At 45.6% G+C, this 15431-nt stretch overlaps 1 protein-coding gene across 1 annotated transcript in view; it reads left to right on the forward strand.

The window, feature by feature from the left end:
* Nucleotides 1-15431, forward strand: part of cracr2ab (calcium release activated channel regulator 2Ab) — a gene marked incomplete at both ends in the record, with an annotated part of 215482 nt that overhangs the window by 55178 nt on the left and 144873 nt on the right. Inside the window, 2 exons of the mRNA XM_084325246.1 lie at nucleotides 4648-4738; nucleotides 6299-6394. Of these exons, the coding sequence (XP_084181372.1) occupies nucleotides 4648-4738; nucleotides 6299-6394 (187 nt within the window). The remainder of the gene's footprint in view (nucleotides 1-4647; nucleotides 4739-6298; nucleotides 6395-15431) is intronic.

Raw genomic sequence — 15431 nt, forward strand, 5'->3', positions numbered from 1 at the left:
ACTCACGTTCTATGAAATACTGCAGAAAACGATAAAAACATATTTATACTCTAGACCATATTTTTTTATGAATGTGTGAATGAAAAAGTAAAACGTTCCTACACCCTGAACGATAGCTAATCGATTTTGAATGGGCCATAGTAATGTCAATTTAGCAATGCAATTTAAAAAGTTATAGCCCTGCAAAGTAGGTGAACATCTCCATAGACAAATAGAGCTGGCAGACTGGCTACAAGGATGGATATAAGCGTGGCAGAGAAAGGGTTTTTAATGGAAAAAAACTTGTCAGAAGTCAGAAATAGTCAACATGGAAAATTCTGATTTAAATTGCGTATTTATTTTTTAACCTAGGGGAATCTGAGTCGGCGGCAAAAGTGATACACAGGAAGTATATTATGTTGGTGTAGACATGGTCCAATGTATTGTTGCTCCTACAGTATATGTTGGTGTAGACATGGTCCAATGTATTGTTGCTCCTACACCTACAGTATATGTTGGTGTAGACATGGTCCAATGTATTGTTGCTCCTACAGTATATGTTGGTGTAGACATGGTCCAATGTATTGTTGCTCCTACAGTATATGTTGGTGTAGACATGGTCCAATGTATGCATCAAAGAGAGCATTACGGATGTGGTGACGTTGTTTCTGACCAGAGAGACGACGCTGAACTGTCTGTCTTCTGCAGGCATGCGTTCTTCATGGGACGATAAGTACTCGCTATTTGCATATCACTAGCGCCGGTCGTCAGGTGTGTTAAATACGTTCTCAGATACATCCACACCTAACTTGTTGTGAATGACATGTGTTACATTCCATTCGTAGAGGCAATTAGGCACTGTCTTTAGTCTGTGCTCAAGCGAGGGGACATTAAATGCGCATTCGCGGGAGCGCGCGTGCACGTGGCGCCATTAGGTGCGTGCAACCCCAGATGATTTCAATAACGCACCACTGGTCTTCTGTTTGCTGTGTCTTTCCTTTCTCTCTGCCATGTCTGTCCTCTCTCTGCTGTGTCTGTCCTCTCTGTCATGTCTGTCCTCTCTCTGCTGTGTCTGTCCTCTCTGTCATGTCTGTCCTCTCTCTCTCTGCTGTGTCTGGCAGCGGTTTATTCTATAACAGGATACTGTAAACTAAGTAAACAGAACACACAGTAGTACTAGTAGTAGTACACACTGATTGCAATCTGCTTGTATAAAAACATTATATAAAATCACATTCTGAGGTCAGTGTTAAAGTGCCACATGGAAGAGGTCTGGTTAGTGGTTAGAGTTAGAGGTGGTCTAGGTCTGGTTAGGGTAACTTAGGGGTAGTTAAACATTCATTATAATTTATTATTATTATTTAGATATATGGATGTAAAGGGCTAGACCAACTCTTAACCCCTATCCGTACCTAGACCACCTCTAAGTCACAACCCTAACTTAGGGGTTAAAGTTAGAGGTGATCTGGGCGGCTACGTGGCGTAGTGGGCAAGGCGCTCGCCACGAATGCGGAGACGCTGGGCTCGCCTGATCGAGCCCAGCGCTCCACATTGCTTTCAGTTTAGCTGGTCGTTCATACTAATACACATTGGCCGTATTAGGGGGTGGGAAACTGATGGGTGGGGATCGGGCGTTGTGGACAGCGACTCCTACAGGTCGGTTGGTGCGCCTGCGCAGTAGAATCAGGAAGTGTCGGGGGCAGCGTGAGCCTCCCACGCGTTACTCCTCGCCACTGAGAGATCGAGCTGCGCAGGTGAAAAGATGCGACTGCTGTTACCTCAAGTACCGGAGGGGACTTGTGCTATGTATGACTTAGTCCACATTGCAGCCGGCTTGTGGGAGGCAAGAAACAGCGTTCGTGACAGGGGAGGGTTGAATTGGATGATACGAAATTGGGATGGGAGAAAATATAGAAAAATGGGAGAAAAAGTGGATAAAAAAAAAAAAATGTGATCTAGGTCTGGTTAGGGGTTAGAGTTAGAGGTGGTCTAGGTCTGGTTATACTGATCCGATACCAGTGCAAACATAAAAATAAAATAAAAGTTATATTATATAAATTATAAAACTTTTTTTCTTTTCTTTTTTACAGCTACTGTTTTATATATACTGTTTTTTAGTAATAACTAGAAAGTAATGGTATTTATTCAACAACAGGTGATTGTATAGATTAGTATCATTAATTGACTTCTAACGACCAGGAAGGGAATTGGCATAACGACTAAATTGGGGAGATGGGAACTTTGAACTTTGTGCTAAAGAAACAACATGTTCTGCTTATTAGTTACCTAACTAAATATCCATACATGACATAACTGGGAGACGTGTGTTTACTTCTCTGACCTGGGAGCGTATGTGTGGGTTTAACAGTGATTCTCTGTACCATGCCCCACCTTTATCCCTTTCAAATGACCACTAATCTGAGAGAAAAATGTATTCTCCTACGAATGCTATGGAAATCCACGATACGAACCCTGCATAACTAGTTCAGGCAGTCAACACGAGTAGCATCCGAGCCAGACGGACACGTGGCGCGGAGCTGTTTAAACCACCAAGCTATTCTACTCACTGTTATTAACCATAACCTGTCCTCACTGTTATTAACCCTAACCTGTCCTCACTGTTATTAACTCTAACCTGTCCTCACTGTTATTAACCCTAACCTGTCCTCACTGTTATTAACCCTAACCTGTCCTCACTGTTATTAACCCTAACCTGTCCTCACTGTTATTAACCCTAACCTGTCACTGCTCTCACATTGCAACAGCATTATTAATTATAGTGATGTGAATTACAGCTCTTTGGCGGGAGCTCCGTTCCTTTCCTTTCGTTCTTTTTTTTAGGCGGTGGGGTTACTTGGTTTATCTTTATAATTCTTTTATCATTTTTTTGTTCTCACTTTTTCTGTATTTTGCTCCCATCCCAATTTAGTCGTTATGCCAATTCCCTTCCTGGTCGTTGCGTGCATTGCCCCACTGTCGGCCTGGGGAGGGTGTAGAACTACCACATGCCTCCTCCGATACATGTGGAGTCAGCCAGCCGCTTCTTTTCACCTGACAGCGAGGAGTTTCACTGGGGGAACGTAACGCGTGCAGAGGTTCACGCTATTTCCCCCCGATCCCCTCCCTGCTGAACAGGCGCCCCGACCGACCAGTAGGAGTCGCTGTTCACAACGACCAGGATACACACCCCGCCGGCTTCCCACCCGCTAACACTGCCAATTGTGTTAGTGTGGACGACTGACATTGCCGGAGGTACCGCTGACAGCTGGATTAGATCCCAGAGTATTTGCGGTGGTAGGCGAGTGCATTCTCCACTGCGCTACCCAGCCGCCCTTCAATCTAAATCTTTGGTTAATTTGCAGAATAATCACTAGGATAATGATAGGATAAGATTTGGATCAGATAAAACTTAGATACTTAAAGCCTCAAATCGTTCAAATGTATGTATGATATGAGTGTGATATTAAGCATCCTTCAAAGAATATCGTTTTTTTTAAGGTGACAAGAAGTCCCTGATTTTCAGGGACTGTCCTTGACCATATCCTGTCCCCAAAAAATTCCCTGATGAAGGGTTAACCTTCGGTAGTGTGGCAGTGAAAGGTTAACGTTCTGTAGTGTGGTAGTGAAAGGTTAACCTTCTGTAGTGTGGTAGTGAAAGGTTAACCTTCTGTAGTGGTAGTGAAAGGGTTAACCTTCTGTAGTGGTAGTGAAAGGTTAACCGTCTGTAGTGTGGTAGTGAAAGGGTTAACCTTCTGTAGTGTGGTAGTGAACGGCTAACCTTCTGTAGTGTGGTAGTGAACGGCTAACCTTCTGTAGTGTGGTAGTGAAAGGTTAACCCGCTGTAGTGTGGTAGTGAAAGGTTAACCTTCTGTAGTGTGGTAGTGAAAGGGTTAACCTTCTCTAGTGTGGTAGTGAAAGGTTAACCTTCTGTAGTGTGGTAGTGAAAGGGTCCCGTCAGGGGTCGCCACCATAATGGTGGCTCAGAAGGTGGAGCCACATACAGTAACATTTACATTAAAAGTACCGTAAAACAACAACACTGTTTTGCACCGTCGGCAACCAGATAAACAATTAATGTGCCTTTATTTGTCAAAACGCATAAAAAGTCTTTATTTGGGACAGGCATCTATTTGGCACTCTGCTTTGATTAAAAGTTTTAGGGTAAATAAAATCAGTATATATAGTATATATATACAGTATATAAGGTACTGCTTACATAAAAGAAATAAAGATGAAATAATAAATATATTTATATATATTATATTTTAAAGCTTGTGTTAAGGTCAGGATTATAAATAGAATTTGGTTAGGGTTAGAGAATGGGGTTAAGGCAAAGCAATGTCCCCATGAGTATAGTAATGCCAATATATATTTGTGAGTGTGCGTGTGTGTGCATGCATTGTTTATGTTTCATCCATGCCGTTCTTTCTCACTGCGTGGTAACGTACTGCATATCAGAGCTTGGTATCCCTCTACCGCCCTCTACAGGGTGTTTAGGTCTTAACAGGATCAAAAGCTAAGTTATTGGGTGCATGTTAGTGCGTGTGTCTTTGTGTGTGTGTGTGTGTGTGTGTGTGTGTGTGTGTGTGTGTGTGTGTGTGTGTGTGTGTGTGTGTGTGTTTTCCCATGCAGTTACTTGCAACCTCTGAACTCTGTCCCTCGTCACAGGAAGGCGGCCACACACGACAGTGAGATCGAGCGCCTGTACGAGGAGATGGAGGCACAGATCAAGAACGAGAAGGACCGACTGGACCTCAAGGTACCACAGCGCCTGAACCATCAAACACATCTGTTACTGTATCTTTACTGGGATTTAGGCATTGTACTGATTCTGCATTAGGGCTGGAATAAGATATATATTTTATAGTGCTGTCAGGCGATTACATTTTTTTATCTAAGGGCGGTCAGGTGGCGTAGCAGAGATTGCGCTCGTCACCAATGCAGGAGACGCTGGGTTCGAGCCCAGCTCTCTGCGTTGCCACCAGCTTGGCTGGCCGTTCACACTAATACAATTGGCAGTATTGGTGGGTGGGAATCTGGCGTTGTGGACGCCTACAGGTCAGGTCTCGGCGCTTGCTCAGCGGGGCAGGACTTGGTGGAGATAGCGTGCCCTCCCCTTACGCTTCACCAATGAGAGCCCTCGCTGCCAAGTGAAAAGACGTCACTGGCTGTCGGCGCACGTCTCGGAGGAAGCGTGCGATCGACTCGGGACGCCCTTCTACCGACTCGTAGGAGAACATGCATACAGCAGCCAGGAGGGGGCGCCTTGTACCGACTCATAGGAGAACATGCATACATTTACATTTACATTTAGTCATTTAGCTGATGCTTTTTATCCAAAGCGACTTACAAGTTCTGTACGACAAGTCATCAGGAAGGGCACAACTCTATCAGCTGAGTAACAACCTCACAGGGACGCAGCAGTAGCACATACTCATATACACACAACCTGGGTTGGACCTCGCGGTAGGGGAGGGGGGCCTTGTACCGACTCGTAGGAGAACATGCATACAGCGCCAGGTAGGGGAGGGGGGGGGGGGCCTTGTACCGACTCGTAGGAGAACATGCATACAGCGCCAGGTAAGGGAGGGGGGGGGGCCTTGTACCGACTCGTAGGAGAACATGCATACAGCGCCAGGTAGGGGAGGGGGGGGCCTTGTACCGACTCATAGGAGAACATGCATACAGCGCCAGGTAGGGGAGGGGGGGGGGGGGGGGGGGGGGGATTGGCACAACGACTAATTGGGACGGGTAGAAAATCAGAGAAAATCAAAATAAAATAAAAAATTTATCTAATTAATTACAGGATTTGTAATTAATTAATCTAATTAATCACATTTTAATCGCATAACCATTTTAGGCCTGATATTCTATATTCTATAATCATATTTCAAATAGCATGTGTCCGGATGGCAGAATTCAGTACTGTATCTACAAAACCTTCTGTTTAATCATCTTCCATCTATTCATTTGCTTAGATTTTTCAGGTCTGGTCAATTTTAGCATGGTGTTATTCACAGTCAAAGATAAAAAAAAATGTATTGATATTATCATTTGGTTCATTACAATTTACTCAAGCCTAGTAACAGACACAGTATTTCTGACACTAACATTCCCTGAGATCCATAGATGTCCCTAGAATCAGATAGCAAATGGACCATTTAAAAAAAAAAAATCATTAATATGGAATAAAACAATAACAACTTGCCACGAGTTAACTCGTGGCTCTGGTCCTCAACGGGTGGAATCGAAACACGAGTTAACTCGTGCTTGGGCGGCAAAGTGTTAAGGTTAACCCCTTCCTCCCGTCGCCACGCAGGACTCGGAGCGCCTGCAGTCCCGCAGTCAGGATCTGGAGCTCCAGCTGTCGTCCACGGAGAGAGAGCTGGACCATGTGTCCCAGAAGCAGAGGAGGGTGAGTGGAGGATCATCTGCTGCTGGTTAGAGAGCTGGACCAGTGGAGGATCATCTGCTGCTGGTTAGAGAGCTGGACCAGTGGAGGATCATCTGCTGCTGGTTAGAGAGCTGGAGGAGGATAATCTGCTGCTGGTTAGAGAGCTGGACCAGTGGAGGATAATCTGCTGCTGGTCAGAGAGCTGGAGGAGGATAATCTGCTGCTGGTTAGAGAGCTGGATGAGTATAATCTAATGCTGGTCAGAGAGCTGGAGGAGGATAATCTGCTGCTGGTTAGAGAGCTGGATGAGTATAATCTGATGCTGGTCAGAGAGCTGGAGGAGGATAATCTGCTGCTGGTTAGAGAGCTGGAGGAGGATAATCTGCTGCTGGTTAGAGAGCTGGATGAGTATAATCTGCTGCTGGTCAGAGAGCTGGAGGAGGATAATCTGCTGCTGGTTAGAGAGCTGGAGGAGGATAATCTGCTGCTGGTTAGAGAGCTGGAGGAGGATAATCTGCTGCTGGTCAGAGAGCTGGAGGAGGATAATCTGCTGCTGGTTAGAGAGCTGGAGGAGGATAATCTGCTGCTGGTTAGAGAGCTGGAAGAGGATAATCTGCTGCTGGTCAGAGAGCTGGAGGAGTATAATCTGCTGCTGGTTAGAGAGCTGGAGGAGGATAATCTGCTGCTGGTTAGAGAGCTGGAGGAGGATAATCTGCTGCTGGTTAGAGAGCTGGAGGAGGATAATCTGCTGCTGGTCAGAGAGCTGGAGGAGGATAATCTGCTGCTGGTTAGAGAGCTGGAGGATAATCTGCTGCTGGTCAGAGAGCTGGAGGAGGATAATCTGCTGCTGGTTAGAGAGCTGGAGGACGATAATCTGCTGCTGGTTAGAGAGCTGGAGGAGGATAATCTGCTGCTGGTCAGAGAGCTGGAGGATAATCTGCTGCTTGTTAGAGAGCTGGAGGAGTATAATCTGCTGCTGGTTAGAGAGCTGGAGGATAATCTGCTGCTGGTTAGAGAGCTGGAGGAGTATAATCTGATGCTGGTTAGAGAGCTGGAGGATAATCTGCTGCTGGTTAGAGAGCTGGAGGATAATCTGCTGCTGGTTAGAGAGCTGGATGAGTATAATCTGCTGCTGGTTAGAGAGCTGGATGAGTATAATCTGCTGCTGGTTAGAGAGCTGGAGGAGGATAATCTGCTGCTAGTTAGAGAGCTGGAGGAGGATAATCTGCTGCTGGTTAGAGAGCTGGAGGAGTATAATCTGCTGCTGGTTAGAGAGCTGGAGGAGGATAATCTGCTGCTGGTTAGAGAGCTGGAGGAGGATAATCTGCTGCTGGTTAGAGAGCTGGAGGAGGATAATCTGCTGCTGGTTAGAGAGCTGGAGGAGGATAATCTGCTGCTGGTTAGAGAGCTAGAGGAGGATAATCTGCTGCTGGTTAGAGAGCTGGAGGAGTATAATCTGCTGCTGGTTAGAGAGCTGGAGGAGGATAATCTGCTGCTGGTTAGAGAGCTGGAGGAGGATAATCTGCTGCTGGTTAGAGAGCTGGAGGAGGATAATCTGCTGCTGGTTAGAGAGCTGGAGGAGGATAATCTGCTGCTGGTCAGAGAGCTGGAGGAGTATAATCTGCTGCTGGTCAGAGAGCTGGAGGAGGATAATCTGCTGCTGGTCAGAGAGCTGGAGGAGGATAATCTGGTGCTGGTTAGTGTTGTGTAAACCTTATACCTTTAGTTCACAGATAATAATAATAGACTGAGAGATGTGATCACGTTGACTCTTTAATTCTAGGTCAGTCAGGAACTAACGTGCAACATACAAATGTGTCCGTGTAGCAACACGGGCCAAACCCTTACAGGACATCTTCCCCTTTTTGTAAGAAACATCTCCCATTCCCTTAATAACAAAACATCATATTTTCAAGTATTACACTACAATAGGCATCCAATATTTGCATAACATTTTCAAACAATAATCTCACCAAGACTCTTGCATCTCTTACTGAGATTATGAACAGATGCAAATCACATCATCTTTCCTCTCTCTTTCTTTTTTTTTTTTTAATTATTTTTTTTCTCAAACAGTCATTCACCCCCCCCCCCCGTCTCTCACATATCCAATCTAACTGGAGGACATGACACTCTGCCAGAGGAGGTCACATAGGGCACTTTGGTGTTATCAGAATGTCTGTCATTTCTAATGTCACTGGCACTTTGAGCTGGCTGGTATGGGTGTGTCTCTGAGTTATCTTGTTCCACATTAGGCTCAGGTATCTCAGGTGTTGTTGCCTGTGGAGCAGGTTGCTGAAGAGTGCGCAGGTGAGCACGGTTTCTTCTCAACTGTCCTTCGTCCGTCTGTACGATGTATGACCTGGGCGTTGTCGCCTGCTGTATGACAGTCCCTCCTCTGTTCTCTTTGGGGAGCCACACATTTTGGCCACACTGCAGCGTAGGTAAGGGACGGGCTCCGTGACGCAGATTGTAGCGACATTGTTGATCCTCTTTTGCCTGCATCTCCGACTTCCTGAAGTCTCTGATGTTTGGCCAGCGAGGGAGTAGAGTCTTTGGTAGTTGTGGTATGTTGGAGCGAATCTGTCTCCCCATGAGGAGCTGTGCAGGGGAATAACCGCTCTCCAGGGGCGTGGCGCGGTATGCCAACAGCGCCTTTGCCTTGTCGCCTCCTCCTTTCCACAGCCCCTTCACTGTAGCCACGGCCCGCTCAGCCTCTCCGTTTGCCTGCGGATACCGTGGACTGCTAGTCACATGGGTGAAACCATACTCACCCGCAAAGCTCTGGAAGGGTAACCCACTGTATTGGGGCCCATTGTCCGAAACCAGGGTCTGCGGTGTCCCGTGACGGCTGAACACGTCTTTCAGCGCAGCCACGACTGTCTCCGCCGAAGCTACCTTAAGATGGGCAACTTCTATATATCGCGAGAAAAAGTCCACAATCACCATATAAGTCTTCTTCTCCCAGAAAAACAAGTCAGTAGCGACCCGCTGCCAGGGCCTTTCTTGCACTGGTGTGGGGACCAAGGGCTCTCTGTGTTCTGCCCTGTGTTGTGAACATGTGTCACACTTTTCCACCAGCTGATTGATGTATACCGACAGTCCGGGCCACCAGACTGACTGGCGTGCTCTTGCTCTGCACTTGACAACTCCTTGATGTCCAGCGTGCAGGTCATTAAGCACCTCCTGTCTGATGCATTGGGGAATCACGATCCTCTGACCACGCAGCAGTAGCTCACCAGCCAGTGTGAGGTTCTCTCTTTCTGGCCAGTATGTCCCCAACTCCGGTGGAAGGTCATGCTTCTCAGGCCAACCTGTCTTACAGTATCTGATGAGCTTTGCACAGACAGGGTCAACCCCCTGTTTCTCCTGTATGCTCCTCAGCCTAGCTTCCGTGGCTGGGAGGCTTTGCACAACTGCATCCACGAACACTTTGACTTCTGTTTCCCTGTCCATTTCTTCTTGTGTGAGCGTGTGCTTGACAGGAGCTCTCGACAATGTGTCTGCTGTTATCAAGCACTTACCGGGCACATGTACAATATCGTATGTGAATCTCATCAGTCTCAGCCGAAACCTCAGAACTCTGGGTGGGAGCTCATCTAGTGCTTTGTTACTCAGCAATGGCACTAGTGGCTTATGATCAGTTTCCAGCCTGAATCTGACCCCCAGAAGGTAGGATGACAACCGCTCACATGCCCATGTGGCTGCCAACGCCTCCTTTTCTATCTGGGCGTAATTCTTCTCTGGGCTTGACAGGCTCCTAGAGATGAACACGACCGGCTTCCATATCCCATCTGTCTGTTGTTGCGTCAGAACGCCTCCGATACCGTAGGACGAGGCATCGGCTGATACGCACGTCTCTGCTGTAGGTGAGTACGGGGCTAACACCCGCGGGGAAATTAACTCCGCTTTCAGTCTCTGAAAAGCTTCTTTTTGTGGGGCCTCCCAGACCCATTCATTCTTCCCGCACAACAGGTCTTTGATTGGGCGAGTGTACGAGGCCAGATGAGGTAAGAACTTGCCTATATATTGGGCCATCCCCATCAGTCTTTTCACTCCTTCGACGTCGGTAGGGTCAGGCATCTCCAAGATCAGGGTAACAGAGCATGAGGTGAGACGGATCTTTAAAAAAGTGAATATCAGGAAGGCAGCAGGACCGGACGGCATCCCCGGCCGCGTCCCAAAAGTCTGTGCCGACCAACTGGCCCCGGTATTCACTGACATCTTCAACCTGTCCTTGGAACAGGCTGTCATCCCCACATGTCTGAAGAAGTCCACCATCATCCCTGTACCCAAAAAATCTACGCCCGCTTGCCTCAACGACTACCGCCCTGTAGCCCTCACCTCCATAGCCATGAAGTGCTTTGAGAAGCTAGTGAAGGGCTACATCTGTTCCTCCCTCCCCATCAACCTGGACCCTCTGCAATTTGCATATCGCCCCAACAGGTCCACGGAGGACGCCATAGCCCATGTGCTGCACACAGCAGCATCACACCTGGACAAGAGGCAGGGGAACTATGTGAGAATGCTGTTCATCGACTACAGCTCAGCATTCAATACCATAGTCCCCTCCAAACTCATAGCCAAGCTCAGGGACCTGGGCTTGAACTATGACCTCTGCCAGTGGGTCTTGGACTTCCTGACGGGCAGACCCCAGGTGGTAAGAGCAGGCAACTGCACCTCCTCATCCATCACGCTCAACATAGGGGCCCCCCAGGGCTGTGTTCTGAGCCCCCTCCTCTACTCCCTGTACACACATGACTGCGTAGCACAGCGGAACAACAACACCATCATCAAATTTGCTGATGACACAGTAGTGGTGGGCCTGATCTCTGCCAACGACGAAAGGGCCTACCTGGAAGAGGTAGAGAACCTGTCACAGTGGTGTCAGGAGAACTGCCTCTCCCTGAACGTCAGCAAAACAAAAGAGATGATTGTGGACTTCAGGAGGTCGGGGGTCAAGGACTACAGCCCCCTCAGCATCGACGGGGCACCGGTTGAGAGAGTGAACAGTTTCAAGTACCTCGGAGCCCACATATCCGAGGATTTGACATGGACCACACACATTGACAGTGTTGTGAAGAAGGCACGACAACGCCTCTACTTCCTCAGGCGCCTAAGGAAGTTCCAAGTCAGTCAGAAGATCCTTAGGAACTTCTACTCATGTACAATAGAGAGCATCCTGACTGGCAACATCACCTCCTGGTTTGGGAATAGCACTGCACAAGACCGTAGCAGACTACAAAGAGTGACACGTTCAGCCGAACGCACAATTGGAGGGGGGCTTCCCACCCTCCAGAACATTTACAACAAGCGGTGCAGGGGGAAGGCTAAGAGAATTATTAAGGACTCGAGCCACCCGAACAACTGCCTCTTTGAACTGCTGCGGTCAGGCAAGCGATACCGGAGTCTTAAGGCGAGCACAGAAAGACTCAGAAGAAGCTTCTATCCCCAGGCCATCAGGCTGCTAAACGAACAATAAACACTATGCAACAACCATCAAATGCACACAGCACACACACCCACATGCACACACTCACTTAAACAAACAACACACTGCAGCACCCACTCTCTACACTTTAGATCACACAAACACACTTTATATTTATTGATAAAGGATTTGCACTACAACTCGTACACCTACTGTAAATTGTACCTAAATTGCACCTCATCCTATTTCTGCCTTGCACTATATAGTATTGTATATTAGTACACTACACAATATTGTATATTATATGGTAACTCAGTTACGTCTACTCTGCATCGAACATTGTACATATGTCTATACTGAACACTGTGACCTCATTTTTTTACTTCTAATTTACATGCTATACTATGTTATTTTATTTCATACTTATCTTGTCTTGCACAGTCTCTGGAGTGTAACAGTAAGAAGCATTTTGTATAAAAGTATTCTGTACTTCTGTATGACAACTATTAAAGAAACTTGAAACTTGAAACTTGATTGCTCTGACCTTAGCTGGATCCGGGGCCACCCCGTCTGCTGTGATGCGGTGACCCAGAAACATTATGCTGTTTTTTGCAAACTCACATTTTTCACTGTTCAGTGTCAGGCCTTCTGCCTCCAGTGTCTTTAAGACCCTGTGCAATCTCTCATTATGCTCCTGTATGTCCTTTCCGTACACCAGTATGTCATCAGCATGACACTGGACACCTGTGCAGCCTTCTATCATCTGTGACATACGGCGTTGAAAATGCTCTGGGGCCGATGAAATCCCAAACGGGAGGCGATTGAATGCATACCGCCCGAACGGTGTGATGAAGGTTGTGAGTAGCTTGCTTTCCTCTGCCAGCGGGATTTGCCAGAAGCCAGCAGTAGCATCCAACTTTGTGAATATCTTCGCCCCTTCAAGCATGGCAAGTGTCTCATCCACCGCTGGGAGGATGAGTCTCTCTCTTCTGACATATTTGTTCAAAGGTGTCATATCTACACACAGCCGTATTTTTCCTTTAGTCGGCTTGGGAACCACGACTATGCCTGCGCACCACGGTGTGGGTCGTGTCACTTTGGAAATCACCCCCATCTTCTCCATGCTCTCCAGTTCTGCTCTCACTGTCTCTCGTAGGGGCAAGGGCACACGACGTGGAGTTGACAGGGCGTATGGGACAGCATCGGGCTCTAGCTCAATTTTGTAGGGCTCCTTTAGCTTCCCTAAGCCTGAGAATACTTTGGGGTATTGAACCTTGACATCCTCTTGCTGGGCTGCGACTGTGTGCAGCCGCTTTATGAGTCCAAGCGCCTCTATTGCAGGAAGGCCTAGGAGGGGCCTGGTTAGTTCTTCCACAACATAGATTATTTGTGCTGTTGTTCTCTTTCTTTTTTTTCAATTATTATCTTTTATTTGCTTTTAACATTTCATTTACATACAGTTGTAAAATGCAAGTTATAAATATATAAATTACATTTCCTAACTAAACAATTACTAACCCTTCCCCGACCCTTCCTAGTACAAAAAAAAAAAAAAAAAACTATCGAATGCATGATTTACTTTAAGACCATGATTGTCTGTGCTACTACCTGAATAAAATAATAAACATGTTAACAAAAAGAAAAACAGGCAGACAAATATAGAATATAAAAAGACAACATCCACAATCTCTATGCTTCAATTGGCTCTCTCCAGTTCTATACCCATATTTGATATATAATCCATTGCCCGACCCCAGATCTTCTGAAAGTGTATTATTTTTCCTTTCACATTATACATGATTTTTTCAGGTGTGCAATAGGATAGGAGTTCTGCCCACCATTGTTTAGTCGGGGGAGGGGGTTCAGATTTCCAATGACAAAGAATAAATTTTTTTGCAGCAGACATTGCTAACAGGATACATTTCTTTTCAAAGTTGTCAAAGTTACTCAGCATAGAGATATCACCCAAAATAGCTATTCGTGCGTCAGGAGTCATCGTCTTTCCAATCATTTTTTAAAGTTGTTCAAATATAAATTTCCAGTAATAATTTAACTTCCGGCAATTCGTGTGGATTAGGTCCCCTTTAGGATGTTGACATCGAAGACAATTGGGTGATGTCTCGTGGCTAAATTGATATAATCTGTGAGGTGTATAATAAATTCTGTGTAGTATATTAAATTGTGTTAACCTATGGTTGGTATTTGTTAAAGTTGTTTGGGAGTTCTGGAGCAATGACTGCCATTCTTTCATGGTATATTTGTGTTTAATATCTTTTTCCCATTTATCTTTTTGTTGTAGCATCCTATCATCTTTCTGTTCAGTGTTCATCAGTGTGTAGATTTTAGATATCAGGCCCTTTGATGTTTTTGTAGTGTTAAACAGTTTCTCTATTGGTGTTTCAGACATATGGGGATAGCTATAACTGTTATTTTTTACCCAGTTCCGTATCTGTAGGTATTTAAAAAAGATGGATGAAGGTAAATTATATTTCGCTCTCAGGGAATTAAAATCAGAAAAGATGCTTTGGTTATACAAGTCTCTTATTTAGCTGATTCCCTTGGTTCTCCAATTTTCAGATATTCCATCACTAATAATTTTGGGGACACAAGGGTTGTTCCACAGGGGCATGCTCATTAACAAGGTATTTTGATTTCCCATTAGTTTAATAGTTTCTTTCCAAGATGCAAAGGTATGATGTATAATCTGGTTTTTAGTGTTAAGGGTTTTTTGCGTGTCTATATAGGGGATTACCTGTAGTGGAGTAGGATGGATTATGTTCTCTTCCAGTTTAACCCATGCTGGTGTGGGCAGCCTCTCACTGTTGAGCCAACACCAAATAACACGTGATTGACAGGCTAGGTAGTACAGTCTGAAGTTGGGGAGGTTTAAGCCCCCTTTATTCAGGGGAGCCTGTAGTGCTTTTAATCTGATCCTAGCCCGTTTCTGGGACCACAAAAACATTGAAATGATTTTATTCAGTGATGTAAACAAGCTTGGTGGACAGCTGAGTGGAATTGACTGGAACAAATAAATTAATTTAGGTAGAACATTCATCTTGACCACATTAACACGTCCAATTAAAGAAATTTGTAGATCTTTCCATTTGTATAGGTCTGTTTTGATTTTTTCCATAATAGGTAGATAGTTATTTTGGTATGTTTGGTTCAGGTCGTTAGATATTTGGATTCCCAGGTATTTGAAGCTTTTTGGTGCCCATTTAAAATGGGAAATCATTGGGTGGGTATTGTGGGTGGTAACACTATTTAGTGGCATTATTTCACTCTTGTCATAATTTATCGTGTAACCAGATATGGCACTGTATGCCTCTAGTATGCTGAGTAATTGCGGCAAGGATTTATCTGGTTGGGTAATATAAATTAGTAAATCATCACAATATAGTGAGAGTTTGGATTCGTTTGCTCCAGTCTTTATGCCACATACATTGTTGTTGTTCCGTATTGCCACCGCCAACGGTTCAATGGCTGCGGCGAACAGATATACGGAGAGTGGGCAGCCCTGTCGTACTCCACGTCCCAATTGGAAGGGTTTGGAAAGTATACCATTTGTCAACACTTGTGCCTTCGGAGAGCAATAAAGCATCTTAATATAATTAATGAAAACATCAC

Source organism: Notolepis coatsorum (genome assembly GCF_963971535.1).
Source record: "Notolepis coatsorum genome assembly, chromosome: 1".
NCBI classification, from domain to species: Eukaryota; Metazoa; Chordata; class Actinopteri; order Aulopiformes; family Paralepididae; genus Notolepis; species Notolepis coatsorum.